Source organism: Leuciscus leuciscus, assembly GCF_965113295.1.
Source record: "Leuciscus leuciscus genome assembly, chromosome: 22".
Taxonomy (NCBI): domain Eukaryota; kingdom Metazoa; phylum Chordata; class Actinopteri; order Cypriniformes; family Leuciscidae; genus Leuciscus; species Leuciscus leuciscus.
In genome coordinates, this window is record NC_138746.1 from 17,330,984 (window position 1) to 17,354,865 (window position 23,882).

Genomic DNA, 23,882 nt, shown 5'->3' on the forward strand with positions numbered 1-23,882 from the left:
TATTTAAAAAGCAGTAAAGCAATACGGTTTTAAATCATATTAAATAAAAGAAAATTTAAATAAATCTAACTCAATCTGTAACCTAGATTGAAAGCACTTTGTTGTTAAATCAAAATGTGCTGAAAATATTATAAATGTTTTTACATTTCTAAGAACTTGGCATGTTTTGAACTAAGTTTTTATAAATGCATGCTCACATCTTGGCTCAAAGTTTTTGTATTCACAATATCCATCACCAAACTCCAAATACTAAATAAATCATGAATAAAAAAAGATCTGTTTGATAGAAAAAGTAAGTACTTTAATTTGGTGCCAGAATAGAGGATATCTGCAGTGCCAAAAGCTGACAAATAATCGTGGGAACACCCACTTTCTCCTTTTGAAGGTAGGGGGGTCGGAGAGGGTGTCTGGACTAGAGGCTGTGCGCAAATTTAACTCAGAGACGCAGTTGCTGCTGTCACAGTTGCTCCTGGATTCTACATTGTGCGGATCTCTTCTTCACACTGCAAACATGGATGTGAAAGTGATCGTAGTATTCGCTTTGATGGCGGTCGTCATTCATGCACCGGTTTCAAATGGTGAGTTATTGTTTAATAGATACTTTGCAAATGTTTACATTATTTTTGCATTGTGCATAAAGCTTAGATGCATGTTTTGACACTATTTGGTGGCTATGCAATTCCGTTCATAAAAACAGTCGATGCAACTATTACAAAGTTAAACATATTTTTAGGTTTATAACGTGCACATGTGTAAGAAACGACGCATATTTCAGTGCATTTTCATTTATAGTGTGAATAAAAAAAAAATATGAGGCTGATTTCATACCTTTTCCATAATCAGAATTTTTTTTAAAAAACGTAAGTTATTTGATTTGATATTTCAACTTCATAAACGCACGTGATTTTTCCAAATATTGTAAGTAACAGACTGACGCGCATGCGGTCGGGAGAGCAGAGAGGCTCTGGCACGGCGTTGATTAATGTGTGTATTTGTCGCCCTCTTTGCTTTCTCTTAATTACTCACAAATTAGAGGATAAAACAGAACCGCAGAGATAGCGCCAGTCTTTACTTCAATCGAGCCAGTGCGCGCGGCTCTAACGATGGTTTGCGCGTTTACATCACAATGAAAATAGATTACTAGAGATGTCATTAGCATTTTACAAGTGGACTAAAGTGGATAGAGCTCCGTTAAGTCGCAGGTAATTTACACCTCTGGCTTGTGAGTGGGCAATGTCCGTTAAAGTATCTGCGTACGTGCGCCGTTCCGTCTTCACTTACAATGTAAAGCTGCTCGAGCTGTTAAGTCTCTGCTTCCTTGAGCGAGTAACAGGTCTGAGCCAAATGGAACAATAATCCCAGCGCTGTCATACAAATCACTCGCTTTAATGTGCAAGAACGTGAAGGCTATTAAAACAGCCTCCAGGTATTTGCGTGCATGCGCGTTACAATTCATACAGCTAGCAATGTCCACTTTAATACTTTTTTTGTATGAACTAAAATATAGGTTAAACCATGAGTGCACTAAACATGTATCATCAAATCTATTCACTTGAAGTGCTTTATAAATGCATCTAAAAATGTCACTTACCTCTGTATACCTTATAATATTATACACTGAATTTCAAAGGCATATTCATTCATAATCATTTATAGAGTGCATAACATTTAATATCATAGCCCTGTAATATAGGCCTAATATAAATATGCATTGCTAAAGGAATCTCGTTTATAACTTTCAGTTTTCATAGAAAAGCCAATAGAGGAACATGCACCCTCAGTCTGAATACTGTGCTGGTTGTTATTAGAGAGTGTTGCAATAGTGAATTGGAGGCTAGAGCATGATTATATAAATGGATCTAGAAAATTAAACCAAAGTTTCGTTTTTAGTCAAGGATGTTGTTTTCTTTTACAAAGCGCATGCACTGTAAAAAATCCAACTTACGTTTTGTATGACAAATTCAGTTTTTAAAGTTTATTCAACTATTTAACATGAGAAAAGTTGAGATAACTCAAACACGTAAGTTGAGAAAACTCAAAAATATCCTGCAGCTGATTGCCTTAAACTTTTAAGTTTTCTCAACTTTTTTTTTTTTTACAGTGTGTGGTGTGAGCTCAGGATTAAAATGCAGGGCAGAAAGTGATTTGCATTTGTCTACTTTCTCATCAAACATCATTATTCATCATGATTTCATCCGACGCTCACATGCACCGAATTACAAGAATTGCAGTAACAGCTGAATTGAGTTTCTCTTCCCTTTTTCTCTTAATTCTTCTCCAGCCAAGCCCATCAGCCTGGTAGAGAGATGCTGGTGCCGTTCCACAGTCAACACTGTCCCACAGAGAAGCATTCGCGAGCTCAAGTTCCTCCACACACCCAACTGCCCCTTCCAAGTCATGTGAGTATCTTCTCTAAACTCTCTCTTTCCTACTCGCTCAGCAGCTCTTCATGACCCAGAAACACATCACTTCACCCCATCAATCTCTAAATACTGAAGGGATGCTGAATGGGCCAGGAATTGGCCTCCCCTGTCTGGCATTATACCGTTGGACAGGCTCTCACAATTGCACACATCCAGGGGGAAATGCTATAGGAGGGGGTAGGACCTTTAAGCATGGATGCATTTGTATTTTGTACAGGAAAACAGCATCATAGGGGTCCGAAAGAGTTCCTCTTCAAGCTCTTTCTCACACATGTAAAGGGCTTGAATGACGTGCTTAGTCACACACCATAGCCTTGCATGCTGATGAGAACTATCCTCCCTGGATGCTTTCACCTCTGTTGAGTGAAGTGTTCAAAATAGCTGCTTTATTTGGATTTTTAACAAAGATTAATGGCAGTGGCTTGTCAAACTCCATTACAAATGTCACTTATTTTCCATACCATAAACGCTCACCAAGGCGTAAACAAAGACTTAAACCGTGTCAAAGGGTCAGCGAGATAAAAACAGCTGGTTAGACTCAAAAATCACAAGCCGACAAACGATTGCCACAAAAGCCATTGGCAAAGCCCTGGAGAGCAGATCAGAACCTGAATCCCAAAGCTCGAGAGCCCTTGATACTTCAAATCTGCATTGATGAGTGATGCTGGTAACACTATCTACCAGTGTTTGCTGTTGGCCTTGGCTTGCTGTGAGGTAATTACTATCTGCTGTTCCCAGTCCAGACCCTCTCCAACTCCTGCTGACTAGATCGAGATACACCAACAAATGCCAGGCCCTGATAAACTGCAGCTACTTCAAAAGAGTGAGCTAACCAAATTAGAGGGGATCTGTGAATTTAAGATAAGAACTGATTACTTTAATGATACCGATATGATGATAGTGGACACATACTTTAAAGCTAATCTTGTCTCAGAAGAATGTTCTCATCCTCATCAACTGTTAAAGTATTTACATTATATAGTAAGAAGAGTAATATCCGCATACTGAGTTTACAGCTCCAAAAACATTTATTAATAAACTGGTGCCCGGTGAAGGCCTGACGGTCAAAACGTTGCACTGTTTATTAATAAATATTTTTGGAGCTGTAAACTCAGTGTGTAGACATTACTCTTCTTACTTCTGTGATTGTCATCTTTTTGTCCTGCACCTGAACCCAATGAAGGTTTGGGATGTGCACACCTTTTTTGTACTTTATATTATGTAGTGCCGTTCATTGTGGCTCCTTTAGGAATGTGTTACTCACAGGATAATGAGAACAACTCACAGTTGTGAAGTTCAGCAGACCGTTTGTGTGTGTGTATGTGTCACATCCAAATCATCACATGAACTATAATGTATGCCAGAAACCCTGGGTTTAAAGAACTTTTCATAGTAAGCATTTATAGCAACAACACACACATCCAAAGCAGACAAAAATGTATTAAAAAATTGTTTGTAAACATTTGAATTAAAACAAGATGCTGATAATAATAATTATTACTATTATTATTATTACTACATTCATTCATAAAAAGTTTCAATTATTTATGTAATAAATTAATTTCTATTATTAATACAAATACAATATTATATTGTATAATGTCTCATTTGTTAACATTAGTTAATGTATTTGTTCATCTTTGTTAACGTTAGTTATTAAAAATACAGCTGTTAATTGTTTGGTCATGTTAGATCACAGTGCATTAACTAATGTTAAACAAATTCAACTTCCGATTTTAATAATGTATTAGTAAATGTTGAAATTAACATTAACAAGGATTAATAAATGATGTAGAAGTGCAGTTTATTATTATTTCATGTTAACTAATGTAGTTAACTAATGCTAACTAATGAAATCTTACGGTAAAGTGTTACCAACATTTTGTTGTTGTTAAAATTCAAAAACACTTTACTTTACATTGGAAAGAGTTTAATGATTTGTTTGTGTCAGTTGTAGACAATTGAAAACAAATGGTTCACCTGTGCTGACAAGACACCTATAATCTAATCTTTTTGCCGAGAGCTACAAGGAAGATTGTGATAACAATCTGACAATCTGTTAAGACCTGTAGGGAAATAGGGAATGCAGATGCAGGAAAAGAATACCTAGGGTGATGAGAGAGTGCAGTGTAATATCACTTACTAGAGAGAGGAGTGACTGAGAACCAACTGCTTGGCTGAGCTTGAATGCACAACTGTTCTGCTATTGTATGGCTGATGCTGACTATGGGGTTTCTATTGTATTGCATTCAAAATCTGCTCACAATGGGCTCTTGAAGCTTTATACTTAGCAATGATTGCTTGCTTATACTGCAATTTGAATGTCTAAAAAGTTCAAATTTCAGCACCGTGATTCGAACAAGATATAATGAAAACTTACACTTTTACCCTACAGTGCCAAACTGAAGAGCAACAAGGAAGTGTGCATTAACCCAGAGACCAAATGGCTGCAACAGTACCTGAAGAACGCCCTGAACAAGTAAGGAAACCTTCTTGACAAACAGAAGCTGAGAAATGGGAGAAACAGGAGCGGAAATACAGGGCCACAATGCTTAATTTGTTTTATAGCATTGTTCACAAATGCAATATAAATAGCCTTGCAGAGTCAATTCCAATTAACCAAATTAGACTTTTAGACAAATTAAAATTAGACAAAATTATGTATCGCATCAAATAAAGCCTCAGTGTAATAGTTTATGTAGTAGTCTCTGTTGACAAAAAGTCACCCGCACTTTAAAATACTGGTCTTTTTTGTATCTCACACATCTCTAAATGCTCACAAAAGCCATTCCCGATTTGTTTCTCAGATCTCTTTTGAATGTTTTTGTCCGGTTATATTGCTCTGAAATATTTCTCTAAAGTTGATGTGCAAGATTAGCAGCTTCTGCCGAGCTAATGAAAAACATGTTCAGGCTTTTGCGGCCTTGCCTTAATAGTTCCTCCGCTGATTGTTATCGTGAATGTCCAAACAAAGTAAAACAAGCTTTTGTTGTTCTGAATTCATGAGAAGAAAGACATTTCCCACATCTGATCATGAGCTTGATGTATTAGATCATGAGACTGGTTGCCATCGTCTTTCATTTCACTGCTAGCTGGAAGATTGAATTTGAGAGGGGGTGGGTGAATATAAAGCTCATGGATGTATGGCAAACCATAGGCGCTGCCTTCATTGGTGTGTTTCTACCTCTTAAACAAAAAGCATTGTCTAAAGGGGTAGAAAAGTGTGAACTGTCCGGTCTGCACAACAAAACATTCGTAGTAAGAGATGAACGATGGCTCCTTGAGGCTGAACACCCATGAATGGTCTCTGGACGTTAATGAGCACATACTGTGCGGTCTTTAGTAAAGCTCAATAAGTGAAAAAGGAAGTTGTACATCTGCAGGTAGTGAGGGAGGTTTCTGCCATCTGCAACACCTCTGGTCAATGAGCTACAAAACAGCTCAGACATTCCGGTCATGCGACTTACTTTTAAAAAGTAATTTAAAAAAAGTTGAGATACTTTAACACCTATCAAACCTAATATTTTGAGACTGGAAGTACTGGAAGCCTTCTTTAGGCCAAACTCGACAATTCCACATAACTTACATTTTTCAATTACATTAAGTTTATTTACTTAATTTTAGGGCAACAGGTTTCCTCACTTTTTTTAAGTTAAGTCAAAGGATCACTTTTTACAGTAGTTAAAAAAAATCACTTCAGCTTGAAATTAGAGGATTTTCAATAGTGGCAGCTTCAGCCCAATTAAAACTAACTGCATGCAGTTACTAATAGAAACTGCCTATAAAAAGTGCAGACATGTCTGTTACATTTTTGCCAGAAGCATAATTTAGGTTTATTGTTTTAATCACTGTGGAGATAAAGGCTATTTAAAAATGTCCTGCTACTATTTACTAGTCAGATAAAATAAATGTACTCAAAAGTTCAATGATGGTGTGTGACATTTTAACATTTTGCGTCTCTTCATTTCAGAATGAAAAAGGCCCAACAACAGTCAAACTAAGAAGTCTGCCAGATGACCCGGGAATCTGACAGCCCACCGTCACAGATATGTACCATGTAGACCTCTGGCATGCTTGCTGACCCAGCACTTAACCTGCCAAATATGCATCCCCAGTAAATGACTCAGCAAAAGACCACCAGCCCATCCTCACCACCCATGTAGTCTCCTCTGTTAGCGCCAAGTGCAATTATATATGTATGACTGTGTTTTTTTTTTACGTATGATGTGTATATACAATGTTTTTTTATATCGTCTTAAAAACAGTAAAGAGATATTTTTGGAGTCGTGTTTGCTCCTTTGTTTGTTGGGTTATGTTGGGTTAGGCAGAACAGTATTGAGATAATGAGGTATTTTGGAGCAAACATTCAAAACTCTGTATATAGTTTAATCTTAGATGCAAAAGATCACCTTCCTAAAATAATTGCTTAAGTTATTTTTTGACAAAAAAGATTTTTTTTGCATAAGTCATCTCCTCATGATGCTGGCCACCTCTGGTAAAATCGCCCACATCCTCAGTTGAACAGATCATGCAATTCTACCCCTGTAGTATAAAGGCCTATGTCAAGAGTGTGACTTAGGCCGTTTTATTTTTCCTAAGTCAAAAGACTTAGGCAATTTTACAAGATTTTCAAGATGGCAGCTGTATCAAGTAGAACGAAAATCTACTCAACCTCTGAAGTTAGGTTCAGTTTTTTGTGTTTTCTGAGAAACCAAAAATGACTTGGGCAATTTTTTTAGGAATTATGTGACTTCACATTAGCAGGAATGAAGTTCTGAAAATTCATATGCATGCAAGTTCTTTGACACAAAAAGAAGGGCATTGATTTTTACCTTGATTTTTGTTATGTATTTACTTAGTTCATAATTTAGATATCTGTAACAGCATAAACTGCTTGTAAACGTTATATGGCATATACGGAAAAGATTCACTTGTTTTATTCTTGGAAAGGGTTACTTTGCCAAACAAATATGAACTATTTAGACCTTGCATGAACCAAGACATTGTCTTATGTAATTAGCTTTACTGGAAGGCATTCGTGGGCCAATAGAGAGTCTTTTGCAATGTTCTGTTGGTATAAAAACATCTATTTTGTTAATTGACCGATCTGAGTGTGCGTAAGAGACTCAGCATGCATCACAACATGTTAGATTTTGCTTCACGCTCAGCAGAATTATGACATTAGAGACAGTTGTGCTTCAAAACACATCATCAATTAACAAAGAAAAAAGAGGTTGGAGAATTTAACAAAAAAATTGTAGGCATGATAATCTTTTAAAAAAAGCAGTGTTAGTGGAACATCTGAGGTAGACCTTGAGACAGAACTAATTGACGTAATTACTACCTATATATATATATAACAATGCACTTTATAATCCCATGTGACATTTACGGGGGAAAAAATCTGATTCTGGATGATGTCCACTACATAATGAATAGTTCTAGAGCCATAAGTTTTCTGTGTTTAGAAATAGTATGACTGTATTGCCAAATTTATTAAACATTTGTATCTTCAGCATCAGATTTTATTATTTTGAGTGGGTTTGTTTTTAAATATTTGGATTATTTCACATCTACGTTTAGGAAACAGATTGGCCGATACCGATTACCGATAACCCTTTGTATTTGAAAGCCGATAACCGATATATTGGCCGATAAATCTAAATTCACATTTTTAAAAAATGTTTAGATCCTGATTGAAAAAACAAAAGTCCTACCATTAAAAGCCATGACCCAAGCACACAATTATAACGTTCTCATTATAATTTTATGTTGCCTATATGACAGACTTGCGCTGCACTTAACCTTATTTTCGATAACGCTAACAATAAAAATGGCCATATAACGGCCGATAGAGATATGGTGGTCGATATATCGTGCATCCCTAATTTTTAACACCTAAAGCTCCTGTTTCCCTTGGACAACTGTTTGGTCTAGGAATACACATAACGTGAACACCACACAAAGTATGTCAATGCCTTGTGCCTCTCCAAAGAAAATTAGTGTATGGAATTTGTCTGTTACTACTGCCAATTTCATAATGTTGAGCTGTTAAAAGCACCAGGCCTCATTTACAAACACAACCCTGGGGCACAAAATCTATAAGGAAACATAATGCCTACTCTGTACTTCCACTGGAGTCTGTGTACTGGGTAAAGGGTTAGAGCCCCCCGCTATACAGCTGCATTCCTATTAACATGGAGGGAAAAGATATCTTGCAAAAATATAATGTACTTCTTTGAAAAAAGATATTTCAGAATGTGGTTAATTTTTTTCTTCTAAAAAACATGTCCCAGTGTAGTGATGCCATTGAATTAAAATTGACCATGATTTCATGAAAAAAAAGTAAGGGAAGCTTTTTCATTTACATTCCATCAAATTGTCACTATTTTCAACACTGTATAGTTAACTGTAGCATATACTGTCCTTCCATTCCTTTTCCCCACTTAATGTGAAGATTACTTCTATGTATATGGCAGCTTATGACAGCATAAAGCACATTTGTTGTTCTTTCTTTTGTGTGTCTGTACATTGGTTTGATTTAGTCCCTAAAGTGTTTATTTTGAAATAAATCATTATGAAGAATTCTGTATGACGTTTTACTAATGGATGCATATGAACATCAGTACATGTATTGTCACCTGTGATTTGGTTCACACCAAGAGAAAAGGGGTAACCTACCACCTATATGTCTCCAACCATTAGAATCTAGATGTTAAATGAGGAAAAGGGAAATTAAGATTTCAAACGGGGGTCAAGAATTGCAAGCAGACTCAAAAATCACACCTTGATTTCTCACAGCTCTTATAAATAATCCTGGGAGTACTTTTTAGATTTACATGAGACCCTGGACGACTTTTTTCACTTGTCCAAATATCCAATGAGTATTAGTGGAAAATAAAATATTTGCCTTGTACATTTTATAAGCTGTCATTTTCAATTTCCCTTAAAAATGGAAAAAGAACCCCAATAAAATCCTTACTCTCAGAAGAAATAATCTCTTGCACAGCAGGGAAAATTCAGCTGTCATATAGCTGTCAAAATCAATATGCGCAATAAGGGCAAAATAAATTAATAGTATTGGCAGTCATAAAATCTGGTACAGAGCTGTTATGAAACACGTATGCTCTGATAAGGTGCAAAAGAGATTAAATCAAATTTATATTAAAGATACTGATTCAAAACAGAAATTAAACTTGATGATCCTAATAGCATGCTATAAAAGTACATACATCTTGTACCACATACATTATGTCATTTGTATAGCTCATATAAGGTCAGATTTGTTTAATATTTCTATTAACTACAAAACAGATACTTTGAGCAAATTATGAATCAAATGAAGACTACTTACAACGTACAATAATTAAAAAAAGACAAAGGGGATGCAAAACTAAACAATAGCCTATATGCGTAATGTGATATGAAAACTGTAGAATGATAAATTATCAAAAATGATAAGAGAGGTAAATTGCTCATGCAAGTGAAAGATATTTAACATAATTCAGAATGAAAAACATTTTTTTTTTTTTATTGTTATCCTTAGCAACTAAAAGTTTTAGAATTAAGTGGACAATTAGAAGTTTTAGTTCAACGCAACTTCTGACACCAATCTCACAAAAGCCACAAGCAGCCACTTAAAGGCTAATTTGATGCTTCTAAAAGGTCAAACTAGAAGTCTCCAGAGATTAGCTGATAGATTCAGCAGAGGTTGAATTAAAGGAAAAGTTTTACATTGAATACAGAAACTCAAGTTTGCCCGAGCAACTCCGAGTAAGAATAATAGACCAAGCTACTTTGAACAAGCATACAAATTAGGACACTTATAGGCCGCATTTAAACTGCAGGTCTTGATGCCCAGTTCCATTAGTTGACAATCAGCTTACATCTTTTAAATGTGACTCATATGTGATTATCTGCATTTTACACTATACACTTGGCAAAACAACAAAAGGTAGACGTACTGACCCAGAAAAGCTTAGGCTGAAAAGGAAGTAAAAACGGTGCGATTTGCAATGGACGAAGACGAAACGATAATACAAGACTTTGCTTTGCCCACCATCTTTAAAGGTCAGCAAAACATTGAGTTGAGCCTTCGTCCTCCATTGCGCCATTGAAAAAAGTCATGTGGTCACGGTTGGTGACCATCTGAGTTCACATCATTCGGCAGAATTGACACTGTCGCTTCAATAAAATACGACTCGCATTGTCAGGGAAATATACAATCTGTCCACTTACATGCACTGTAAAAAATTCAACTTACGTTTTGTATGACAAATTCAGTTTTTAAATTTTATTCAACTATTTAACATGAAAAAAGTTGAGAAAAGTTGAGATAACTCAAACACGTAAGTTGAGAAAACTCAAAAATGTCCTGCAGCTGGTTGCCTTAAACTTTTAAGTTATTTTTTTTTTACAGTGTGACAGATCCACATCTGATTCATATCAGATTTATTTCCAAATATGAATGAGGCCTGAAACTGATCTGAGAGTATTGGAATCTGTGAGCTTTTTTCCTGTTTACATGTTCACTGTAATTATTTTATTTTATTTTATTTTTTAAGTACAATAAACTTGGATGTTTAAGTCATTTGAACTTACCGGTAAATTACTTTAAACTGACTTTTAAAAAAGTGCTGAATCTTGTATAACTTATAAAAAAAACTATATAACTTATTTTGATGAGTTAAAGCAATGTTGTCATAAGTTATTAATCATACCATTTTTTCAGTGTTCGTTACACGAATTGGGTCACTTGATCCATGTAATGTAAATGCGACCTTACAGTTAAATGCTTTCTCAGACTTCTTGATGAAATCACATGCAAAAATTCACAGAAGCCAAAGGAATTATTAAACCAACTGGAAAGTCATTCCGTGTTCATTAATTCCTAAAACTTGAAAACCAATGTATAGTGAAAGTGAATTATTTAAGATTATTGATCAAAATGTCATTGTGTGGTGAACTATGAAATATTTATGCCAGATCTACAGTCTAAAGTTATTGTGTAAATCTGTTTGAGGATGCCTCATTTTACAGCCTATCATCAACTACATGGAATGAGTTACAGTATTGAAAGAGGAAGCTACAAAGATATCATCAACCAGATCAGTGGTTTGTGTGTTGCTGTGAAGACAGATAAGATGAAGTGAATTATGAGTGTCAGTTTAACTACACCGCAGGGGATAAAGAATGTACTTCAAAAGGTGATACAAATATTGTAAAGAAAAAGTATTTTTTTAAATATATATATATATATATATATATATACACTGTATATGTATATATATATATATATATTCTTCAGTGTCAATATTTTGTTTGTATTATTGTTTGCAGTATATCCATTTAACTTTCCTTTTCAATGAAAACTTTTGATGCTTGAATTGTGCCATCTAAAGCAAAAAAAGAGGCAAATTATTCTTGTCACTGATATACTTAAAAATAAATAAAATCTCAGTTTACATATTTAAAACTGCTGCTACACTAATACTTGTTTAACACAGCAGTCCAAAAGATTGGCACATTTATGATGGCAAAAACACTGATTAAGTCCCAAGAGAGCACAAAATAATCAGTCACTCCGAACATAAATTAACATTTGAATGTACAAAACAAGTTCTGTGAAACAATAACAAAAAGCTGTCAAAAATATTTTTTAAACTGAAAAAGGGAAAGTATCAAATGTGCATAAATGTATAATAAGTCAACATCTTATAATCTATTATGTTACATTTCTAGAGAAAAGGCGACGGCACAAATACTGACATGCATCATGTCGGAAATATTCATTAAAAAGCTTTTACCGCCATCTAAACATTTGTACTCTATTTAGAGGAAGGAAATACGTTATACAAGTTCAAAGAAACAAAGAAGTGTGTCTGTTTTACATAGTCATCACCATCAAGCTTTTAGCTCAGCTAATTTCCAGTTTCTGTAACTTTATGATCTCACAAAACAAGCAGTAAAGGTTCTACAGTAACATGTAATATAACCGATAATATGTTTTGTCAGTATCATTCCTGAAAGAAATTAGAAAGTTTTTTTGAACATGCGCTGGAATTATTATAAAAAAAATGAGCATGGTAAAAATTATTCCTACATTACCCTTGTTAAAATCAGTGATAGTTCACAGCGGTTAATTCTCATATGGTTTCTGCATCAACCCCTGCGTTACATTTTGTCTAATCTTTTAAATTGCTTGAAAACCCTTCTAATTCGCTCCCTAGAGGACAAACAGCAAGGGCTACTGCACTTTCTCATCACAATCTCTCTGAAGTTGTACGATGTGGCCTATGGCCATTTAACATACTCCATATCATTGCCTTATTGCAAGCATGTGCTCAAATACTTACACAAGGTTGTGTGACAACCACTAAGTCACAATCCACCGGGGAATCGCTGCGCATTGGCGAGCACTTATTGTTTCAGTATCTGATGACCCTTTATGATACAGCATGCAAACGCTTCTCTGAAAAAGGGTAATAATGATTCCGGAATGGCTCCATTTGAAACTTTTCCTGATTGTACATAGCTGAAAGCCCATTTAATGCCTTTAATTGTGCTCACACTGGATAGAACCTACAGAGACATAAATCAATTCTAGAAGGAAACAATTCTGCAGAATTTCTCGAGGGAAGAGCAATGACTGAACAGTGTTCTTGTACATAACATCTGCAGTCCCTTCAAAATATGATAAAACAGCCCCCAATGGTTGATTTAGCTATATCTTTCATGTGTTAATGGGGGTTATTATATTTAATGCCACACATTTCCATAGTATAGCTAAGAGTCCGAGGGATTATACACTTGTAGGCTTCAACAAGGGTGAACAGAGGTTGGCGAGAGGTCTGAACTTCAGACAAAGCAATGCACAGACAGATTCTTTTGGAGTGACTCAGGCTCTGATGGAGGCTCCCCATCCTCCAACCATGTGAAATCCCTCTTTCAGATGGCTGGTGTCCTTTTTGATCACAGATATTCACAAGACAATACACTATTTCATGTGGTGAAGCGACCAATCGAAAATGATTACTGAGGGGCCTAACAAGGGGTGAGGGGTCCTGTTTTTGCTTCCCTACACACCTAAAAAAAATCTGAAGCCACACTGAAATAACTCTCTATTCATTCATCCCACTGTACTTCATAACTAGCGGTAATAGTAGAATATATTCTTGTGCTATGGGATATCATGACTCAAAATCTCAAGAGGATGAAAATTGAGGATGGTGAGGCCCTATAGGTGACTAAACCACTGCTGTCTAGACTAAGTACTGGTGGTCTCATGTGATTTTTGAAACATTATCCAATGAAGTTTTAAATAATTAGAATCAGAAACAGGCAAAGATTCTATTCCAAAGTCATGTTTGACTTTTGGACTATATTATGCCTGTTCACAAAATTACCATGTAAATACTTTAAGAATGTTCAATTTGTTAACATTAGTTAATTCATTAGGTATCACAAACTAACAATGAACAATTTTTACAGCATTTATTAATACACCATACTGTTGAAAAATCTGGGGTTAAGATGTTTTTTTTTTTAAGAATATTTTTTTAATGATTTTGAAAGAAATCTCTAATGCTCACCAAGGCTCCATTTATTTGATCAAAATACATCAAAAACAGAAATATTGTGAAATGTTATAAAAAAAAAAAAACGGTTTGCTTTTTTAATATATCTTAAAATGTATTGTAATCATGTGATGGCAAAGCTGAATTTGTTTACGGTCTTAAGTGTCGGATGATCCTTCCAAAATCATTCTAATATGCTGATTTGCTGCTCAAAAAACATTTATCAAATGCTAAAAACAGTCGTGCTGCTTAATGTTTTTGTGGAAACTATGATACATTTTTTTATGCATTCTTAGAGGAGTATAAAAGTTCCAAAGAACAGCATTTGTCTAAAATAGAATTTTTCTGTGACCGCGTAAAAGCCTTTACTTTCAATTTTGATCAATTTTGATCAATTTGATGTAACCGAATTGTTTTCGAAAAAAGAAAATCTTACTGAACCTAAACGTTTGAACGTAGCGTGGATTAATGTTAATGTATTATTGTTCAGGGTTAATTCATGTTTGTTAATAATAAATTATCTAATGTTAATTTATTCCATTTGAAATGTACAAATTTATTAGTATATGTAGAAATGAACATTAACATATGTATTTTTAATAGTCAATGGCCCAACATGGCAATGGCCTGAATGCTTATTGTCCTTACAAATGTTTGCATTATTTCATAAGCAAGCTTTTCTAAATCTGTGCTGCAGACAATGGGACAGCACAATAAACACAAAGGCCAGACGATATTATCTGTCTTCTCCAAGTTAAACATAAACTTATGCATGACCAGCCGTACTCAAATTTTTGGATTCCCTCAGGTTTTGAAAGTGAGGGCTTGAAGCTGTGAAAGTGTGGACAACACAACACAGAATGTGATGTTCAGCCCATTCAAAATGAATGGTGATTACTGCAGATGAAATGAAATTAAGATGACAGATGTAGAACATAGGAACATGATAGACTGGAACATTAGTTTCATAATAGAGCTCATTATATGCAATTTCATTAGGTTCACTTTTACATTTTTCAGTCTTTATAATAGGGCTGCAGCTGAAGAGATGTGAGTGTTTTTGTTTTTCGAACTGGAATGACCAAATGGTGTTGAGTTTCTTTATTTTGGAGTGATATTAATCAAAAGACATGAGAAGCCAAGTTGGGTCAGAGCTGTACTGGCACAAACATACTTATGTAATCATGTATATGGCTGTTGATCAGTTCATCTATACAGGTTTCAGTTGTGAAAGAATAAGTTTGAGCTGATCCTTATGAAATTCCTCTGGATCAACAAAACCAACAAAAGCGGTTAAATCAGCAAAAGGACCTTTACACTAATAAAAAGCACTGACACGGCTGGGAAATGTCTGAGACGGTTGGAAAAGAGAGAGTGCAGGGCCGGTGATAATTTGTAGTTTATTGAAGTGAGCTATTCTGGGAAGAAATGGTAATAGGATGCTGTACATAGTCTTGCTGTACATATGTAAGGGATTATAAGAGAAAAAATAAGTAAAGTGATATGTATTGGACGAAGAGTAAAAAGATCTAATCAATATAGGGCTACATTTTCCAAGCTGATTTATTACTAAACTAAACTTAAAAAATAAATAAAATGAAAATAAAGGATATGATACATCAACTACAATACTTGCAAAATATATCTCATTAGGAATACACAGATACACTTTTAAATAGCGTTCAATAGAGAAAGATACTTTTGCGACTAGATGGTGTAATGGTGCGTTCAAGTCATGTCGAAAAGATCTTGTTTATGAGTTGAATGCACATGGATGCCACCACAAAGTCGTAAATATGAGTGGGAAGCTCGGGATTTTCTTTAAAGGGTTAGTTCACACAAAAATCTGTCAGTAATTACTCACCCTCATGTCGTTCCAAACCCCTAAGACCTTCGTTCATCTTCGAAACACAAAATGAAGATATTTTTGATGAAATCTGAGAGCTTTCTGTCCCTCCATTGACAGCAACGTCATTGCAACTTTCAAGGCCCAGAAAGGTGGTAAAGACATAGTTAAAATAGTCCATGTGACTACAGTAGTTCAACCTTAATGTTGAAGCGATGAGAATACTTTTTGTGCGCAAAAAAATTAGTTGGGGGCTTGTCAGTGAGAAACATGACAGAATACCACAATATAGGTATTTAGCAGTGACACTGTCAGGCTTTTTTATTAACAACAAAATAAGCTAATTCCCTGCAAAAAAATATAATAGCATTGTAATATAACAATATAATATGCAATGATAAAGTTCACAGTGCCTTCATAAATAAAAAAATAAATAAAATGTTAAAAAGCAACAAAAAAAAACTGATGCACATTCTTAATTTTCTAGAAATAGTGTTTAAAAACCTTGCTGTATTTACTATAATTACAACACCTACCAACAGGGTTGATCATGCAACTTGATCATGCTAACAAGCCAAAGTAAAAAATAAATAACCAAGCCAAATCTAAACCAATTAAACAAATTAAACCGCTGTATACACTCTGACCTCATTGGTATATTTGGTATAGTACTATCTTGGTAGATCTGAACAAGTCTAATCTCTAATCTTTTACAATTAAGCTGTCTTTTCACAGAACAGGAGTTGTACTGTTGTGAAAATAAAATGGTTACGTATGAAGAGTTTTCAACAAAACACTACCCGGATCCCTCAGATTAATATGACCTGAGTCTATTGTATAACTAATAAGCAGAGACAAGCTACTGGAACACATTTTACGTCATTTACTTTTTGGTCTCATTCATGCTCTACTAGTAGTGCATTCAGCATTTTAACTGACGCACTGATTACCATCCAGATTCACCATGTATTCATTACGTACAGACAAAAGCCAAATAGATTTCGCAATCAGGCACTTTAAAATGATGGGCTGCTTTTAAAGATACATGTGCCTTTGAAGCCAATGCATGTTGAAGCCAAAGATAATAAAATTGATTCCTCAACAAGGTGTGGAACTGCGTAATCAAACAAGTGTTTAAGGTACATAACAGCATGTGTTATTGTGATCGGACAGATAAAAACACCTTTTGGGCTTTGTGATGAGTACTTTTGCAAGTTTGCATTTTCTTAAGGAATATTGTTTATTTTTTCTGTCAAGAATGAAATGATCTACCATAATGGTTCATCACGTGTCTGCTTTGGCATGCTTTTAATGCTTTGTAAGGTTTTAATTTAATCCATTTGGATTTAGTACCTTTTTCAATTGTTTTGTATGACCTCATACTCAAAATTGCATACTTTATACGCCTATAACAGGTCTAAGTTTAATGTTTGCCATTGCTGTAAATTGCGGATTGCTATACCAATTATTACTTACTTGTACATTAACTGTTACTATTTTTTTATGAGTTTGTGGCTTCAAGACTCTCTACATGATTGGATCTACATAGCAAAAAGATGTGGGGTCAATGGGCACATGAAAATCCCCCAGATGGCTCTTCACATAATGAAACCCCTATGCATGTCAATCTCTCAATGAAAAACCCCTGACATTTTCACATTGATTCTGACAATGTGGACTAATGGCATGGGTTCAAACAGAATACACTGGCAATATGCTTTAAAGAACTGCAATCCTTTTCTAGTGTTTCACCAGCAGTGGAAATGTGTTATAAGGCTGTAGAAACCGCTCTTTCTCTGCTCATTCTGATTGTTAAAAACCCCCCTGAGGACTATGCAAGTCAATGAGAACCAAACTTTGCCTTATGAACTTTTTTTTATTATTCCAAGGAAATCCTATTTGTTATCACAAATCAATGGTAAAGCCAAACCACACAACCAAACAGTTTTTTTTTTTATGAGAAACAGACAGAAACAATTGTCCAGATGAGCAATGTTTTGTGGAACATCCCAAAGAAGGCCAATCAAATCCATTTTCATTAGTCCTACAAATACAAGGCAGAACATAGTGCTGTATTAAACATGGCACCATCACTAAACTGTGTATTATGTGTCAAGCACAAATATATTGGTAAAATCATTAGGGATTTGGATCTAGAATCACTAACATGCTTTAACACTTTTTCCTGCTCAATTGAAAGCATGCACATGCAAAACACACTCATGCAAAAACATGAGTGTCTGAAGAAACAGCCTGCAGATGTTTTAGTCCTTCATCACTTCCTGCCCCAATGAGACGCCACCAGGTTTCCAGGCCTAATTAAAAGGTAATTGAGTTGGACCAGTTAAGATCTACCTAACCACTGAGCACACATTCCAGACATGCATGTTTCACCTCTTGAAGAAACAAAAAAAACTTTGATATTTAGAGGCGTGCTGTTTTGTCTTGGGTGGGATTACTTTGACACCCTGCAGGGTCATTTAGTTTTTGAAGACGAGTCCAAAATGATTAACCTTAAATCTCACAGCGTGAAGGATGCAGTCTGAATGTGCTCAAAATTATTTCTGCAATTTTTAATTTAAGTAATTTCAAGGAAGATTTCAGCCTCTTTAACCATAAATCACAGCAGAAAACACTTCATATAATGGTAGGAGTCATATTATTCACCATGAAAATCTTCTGACTCAAACCCTCAGGGTTTCTGGTGAATGCGGACTTGGAAACTCCCCAGTACAAGGCTTTGTCCAAAATGGAACTAGAAAATTACGTCAACTTTGTATTGAGGACATTTGAATTATGGATTCTCAATACAACATTCTAGAAAATGTCTCACAAAAGAACATAAACACTATTTCCAAACTTGGACTGAGAGAAAATACACTGAGTCAACTGTTTAGAGCAAACAAAAGAGCTCTACATTGAGAAATTAATAATAAAATGAAAATGAAAGAGCAGGGGAGAGAAAGACAGAGAAATGAAAGAAATAATTGAAAGGACGGAATAAGAAAGAAGCAGATAAGATAGCAAATACATAACTTGGCAGACTCTTGGGAATTAGGGGAAATAATATTGAAACTAGAAAGACTGGAAGAAGTCAAAAAAAGGTTCAAGAGTGTAATACAGAAACTTTTTAGGGGTGAGAAACAGTTTTACCCCAGCAGTTTTACCCCAACAAGAGGAATAAATTCCAAGAACATTCATCCTCTGATGTTCTCCAGCAGTAAATCTACCCGAGCTCCCCATTTAAAGGTTTTCATATTTTCAGACTCGCACATTAAACTCAAAGCTCACCCACAAGGGTCAAATAATTCATTCCCTTTCACGCTAGACAGCTATTTAAAAATAATGAATGACCAGTTTAAATATCCGCCTAAAATACTCTCGGGTTGAAACACCTGCAGTTCTTTAGTCCCAGATATCAGAATCTGTCTGTGATGCACTGTCGTTACTTCACTGCAGTGCTTTAACCAATTTGAATGCAGCATAACAACATTATATAATACATTTAAATTCTTTATAGATTAAGCTACATATGAATGATATCCCTTGATATACCATTAATCTTTTAATCTTTTATATTTAAATATTAACCCTATGCATTATGTGATTTCTTTATCTTGTTTTGAGATTTACACTGCATTTACATTTGCATTAACTTTCATGAAAATAAGCTGAATGTATAAAGAATCCCCTATACAGGTGGAAATACTTATTGACTATATAAATGTTGTACTCTCGCTTGCTGTTGGCATACATACAAAAAAAAAAAAAGCCTGTGCAAAGGGTATAATTTCCTGAGGTGAGAGAGCAGTTCACACCATTGCTGCTTTATTATTCCAAAGGTGAGAAGTATGTACTTTAATTTGATCCTGAGAGAGCAGGAGGATATTAGTTACACAGGTTTTATTGATGTTCAATGAAACTGACGGAGCAGTGTGTGCGATAGTCACATTCACACCTGTTTTAGTGAAACACAGGATAATTAGTTTAATGTGAGAACCTGCTTCAGAATAAACTTTCTGAATAAACTTCTAACACAGTTGGTTATTTATACAATCTTCAATGAATAACAACCCTATAGCTGAACTCTTTGGATAATATTATAACATAAAAGGAAATGGTTTATTTAGAGCAACATATGCTTAGCACAAGCTTGTTGCCTTAAATTTATGCGTATATATTATAAAAATATTAGGGATGCACCGATGTATCGGGCAATAAAAGCAATTACTTTCGCTATCGGCCATCAGCTGATTGTTTAAAAACAGCCGTTGATCAGGGCCGATTATATGCTGTCAATCAAAAAGGGGCGGAAAAACGTGTCTGCAACTCATACTGTGTCTGAATAAATTGTCTCGTATTGAATTTAGGTCTTCCTACGTGACAATTAACGCTAAATAGCGACATTAAAGCAGGGTCTATTTGACCCAATGGCAATGAATCACCCGTAGTTCAAGCCAGGGTTGCCAGATCTGTAGTTTTTCCCTTGACCAAACATAATATTTATAGCGCTTCTTATCCAGTAATCGCAAAGAGCTTTATACTTTGTTTTCATAAGAAAAAGTCTCAGCTTTCAAATTCTGTCAATTTTATCATGAAATTCAAACAATAAATAGCGTTAATAAATGTGACGTGACAGATCGCTGTAGCGCCTCAGTTCAAGCGGCAGTGTGGAGCGCAACTCTTTTCTTCCACTTTATTACAAGTTATAGCACAAAAAAACATGCATGTAGTCCAACTTACTAAAATGTATCACCTCTCATGTAATTGCTCAATCAGTGTTACAAACATAGGCTACATAAGTTTTGATTATTTTTAATAGTTACACCTTATTTGTCATATAGTTAAATTATAATAAAATATTAACAAAATGTATGTATTTTAAAAATACATTTTTTATTTTATTTAATAACATTATCTTTTAACAATAAAAAAGCTTAAGATATGTCAAATAATAAAACTCTAAATATGTATGATAATTGAGAGTATATGGATGAATATATTTAATACTAAATGATCAGTGATATTTCAGGACTGATCAATCTGAAAAAATCATTTAAATGACAAATTCAATATTAAATATTCAATAGCGGATTCTACAAAGTGGAAAAGTTCAGTTTCTTTTTATTAGATGGTTTGTAAACAAGACCGTAAAGGTTTCCAGTGAATTCCTGAATGACAGTTTCATTCTAGCTCCCTTAGTGCTGAGCTAAAGCAGAGATTAGTAATCAGCCTGAGGTCTGACATCAAGTCATCCACAACTAGTAACTATTTTTCACAGATCGTATGATTTTGACAACAACGAATCTCAACTAGAAATGCAAAGAACAGATAATGACCAAATGACCCATTAATGCCCCACACTGAACAAACAGTTGTGAAAATATTTCACTTAGCGATTGCTTCACTGAGAGAGATAAACGAGCAGCCACCCCACTGAGAACACTGAAAGCTGTTTATGTTGCTTGTTGTTCTGGGCCTTGAGCTCATTTGTGCTCTTGACACTAAAACCGGATGAGACCGCAGAGATCAGATACTTTATGATAAATGTGTTCTGAAATACACACTGCTTCCTGCGTGACCTGCTTAATCGGTTCAAAGGCGATCATGTGGCTACCTATAACCAAACTGCATCAAGAAAGCCATATGGAATGCATTGGAAGGGTTCTGTAAGCAAAACACATCAGATGTTTACAATAATTGTGGAAAGAACACTTCTACGCTGCTAGCAACCAGAATGAGATGCGGCAAACACAACTGACTACTAATTTCTCAAATGGTAAACGGTCATAAAGGGAATTTAGCAGAATTGAAAAGAGAGAGCAGCTGTGCTGATTAAAAGCCAAGTGCACGCTACAAGCTTTTCAACATTCTTTTCGTAGAAGTTTGTAGAAGCTTCTTACATGGTTACAAATACAATATGACCAACGTATTATTTTGAAACAAAAAATACACAAAAAGCTTGTAGCCTGTACTTCCAAACCACTGATGTAAAACTCTGGTTTCTTTTCTTCGTTTTTTTTACAGGTTAAAACAGTGAAATTATAGACCAACCAAACGTACGACCAACTGACGGCAAGAAAACTGTCAATCTATCTCCTAAATAATTCAACATTTTAAAATTAAACCTGTAAATATTGGGAATTTAAAGTAGCTGGGTTACAAACACAGAAAAAAGTCTACTCTAAAAGAAAGGAGTAAAAGTAAATAAGTAAAAATGGTAACACTTTATTTTACAGTGATTGTCACACGTTACATGTACTTACTACAGTAATAACAGTAAATTATACATAAGCAACAAACCTTAAGTACATGTTGTTAATCAATATTACTCAGTATTGTATAATATGTATGATATACTCAGTATAATTACACTGTAACAAGGACACTTTATTTTACAGTGATTTCACAAATGGTACATGTACTAACTACAGTAATAACAGTAAATTATAGATAATTATAACCAATAAACCTTACTGTAAGTACATGTTGTTAATCAATATTACTCAGAATTGTATAATATGTATAATATACTCAGTATAATTACACTGTAACAAGCACACCTTAAATTAAAGTGTAACCACAAATATTATATTTAACATAACAAATGGTACATTCAAATAATAAAATGAATAATACAATATAGGCTCTTACATAATCTGCGACTAGTCAGAGAAAAAGAGCTCCAGATTGTGACCAACATTAAAATGAATGGTTATGACTGCTGTCAGGAAGACAGAAAGACTTTTATAAAAAAACGTAACTAATTTCATTCTGTTCCTCAGATAACAGCCCGTAGCCACCATTCACTTTTACTGTATTTAAAAGAGCAGCATTAGAATGTGATCCAATCACTTTAAACATTCAAAGGGTGATAAGTTTCACTCTTGCAGTGTGTGCTTCACATTTCCAATGTTCCCCAGCTTAAGGCTTAGTTTGTTTTGATTGCTGTGTGTGTGCAGGGGAGAGGAAGGTTATGATTTCACCCTGAACGGCAAGAGGTCAGGAGAGATGTGTATTTGTCTTGCTCTGTATGCGAAGTCTGGGGATGTTATTAATCACCAGTGTTTTACTTTAATGGAGTTGGGTGCTATTCATCATGATCGCCCACTGAAAGTTACCTGTTGAGAGTGATTAATTCAGAAAGCGGCCACCGGAAGAGGAATGAAACCACTCTACAACTCTTGTTATTTCAACAGAAGTGAGGGAAAACATATTAGAACCATCACTTTTGGAGATTTATTATGTTTAATCTTGAGAAAAAAAAGAACCACTTCAAGAGTAAAAAAAAAAAAAAAAAACTAAAAAAAAAAGTTTAAGCCTCCCGGTAAAACACCTCTCTTTATCCCATACAAGAAATTGGGAGGAAGTTTAGACTCCTTTCAAGCCCCAGCAAAATATCTTAGGGGCAACCTCGTGTATGGGACCTCCAAGCTCTCCTGACCTTTGCCTCTGTACGCTTGGGCTTCCAAAAACACCAATGCTCAGGGATTTCACACGCTCATAAGAGGGCCTCAGAGCAGAAGCTTGTTTTCCTGAGTGAGATTCTCTTTAAAGAGCTTTGTGCTGGTCTAAAGGTGTGAAGGATAATAAAGCAGGGCTTACAGCTTGTTTAGTAAGGCTGCAACCTTTTTAGCAGCATTACAAATTGGACCTGTATTACTCAGTGTGCTCAAATAGAAACATTTCACTAAGCCCAGCTGAGTCAACAGCGTCAGGGCGGGAAATCCAGCTACCTGATAGAGGTCGGACAGGAAGTACTGCAGAGATGACCAGCAGGACACACTGAAGGTACATTTATTTATCCAAACTCCTTCACCAGAGTACAGAAGGTCAAATTCATCAGAAGGAAAGTTTGACTTTCATAGTAAGAGATTCAAAATATATATTATATTTAACAACTTAAAAAAAACAATGTTAGACTAAACTGACCAATGTGTTCTCACTCTATTGATTTCCTGATACTCTAAACATGAGTAGATCATGGGAAAAAAGACCAACTGACAGAATAATATATTCTCAGCATAAAGGGCCCCA

At 35.1% G+C, this 23,882-nt stretch overlaps 1 protein-coding gene and 1 long non-coding RNA gene across 2 annotated transcripts; one reads left to right on the forward strand and one right to left on the reverse strand.

Moving 5' to 3' along the window:
- Positions 1–418: 418 nt before the first annotated feature.
- Positions 419–8,095, forward strand: cxcl12a (chemokine (C-X-C motif) ligand 12a (stromal cell-derived factor 1)). Its single transcript, XM_082153163.1, has 4 exons — positions 419–578; positions 2,282–2,399; positions 4,819–4,902; positions 6,394–8,095. Exons 1-4 carry the CDS (start codon positions 512–514, stop codon positions 6,422–6,424), a joined length of 300 nt encoding a protein of 99 aa, XP_082009289.1. The 5' UTR covers positions 419–511; the 3' UTR covers positions 6,425–8,095.
- On the reverse strand, positions 7,023–11,646 carry LOC309486066. The gene is made up of 2 exons (XR_014201375.1): positions 10,849–11,646; positions 7,023–10,666 (listed from the first exon to the last, which is right to left on the reverse strand). It is a non-coding gene; the product is annotated as an uncharacterized lncRNA (long non-coding RNA).
- Positions 11,647–23,882: the final 12,236 nt, after the last annotated feature.

Excerpts from the sequence above, each read along its gene's own strand:
- cxcl12a (XM_082153163.1), top strand. The coding sequence starts at position 512 with ATGGATGTGAAAGTGATCGTAGTATTCGCTTTGATGGCGGTCGTCATT. Across the intron at positions 579-2,281 it reads TCATGCACCGGTTTCAAATG|CCAAGCCCATCAGCCTGGTA; the intron begins GTGAGTTATTGT and ends ATTCTTCTCCAG. Across the intron at positions 4,903-6,393 it reads CTGAAGAACGCCCTGAACAA|AATGAAAAAGGCCCAACAAC; the intron begins GTAAGGAAACCT and ends TCTTCATTTCAG.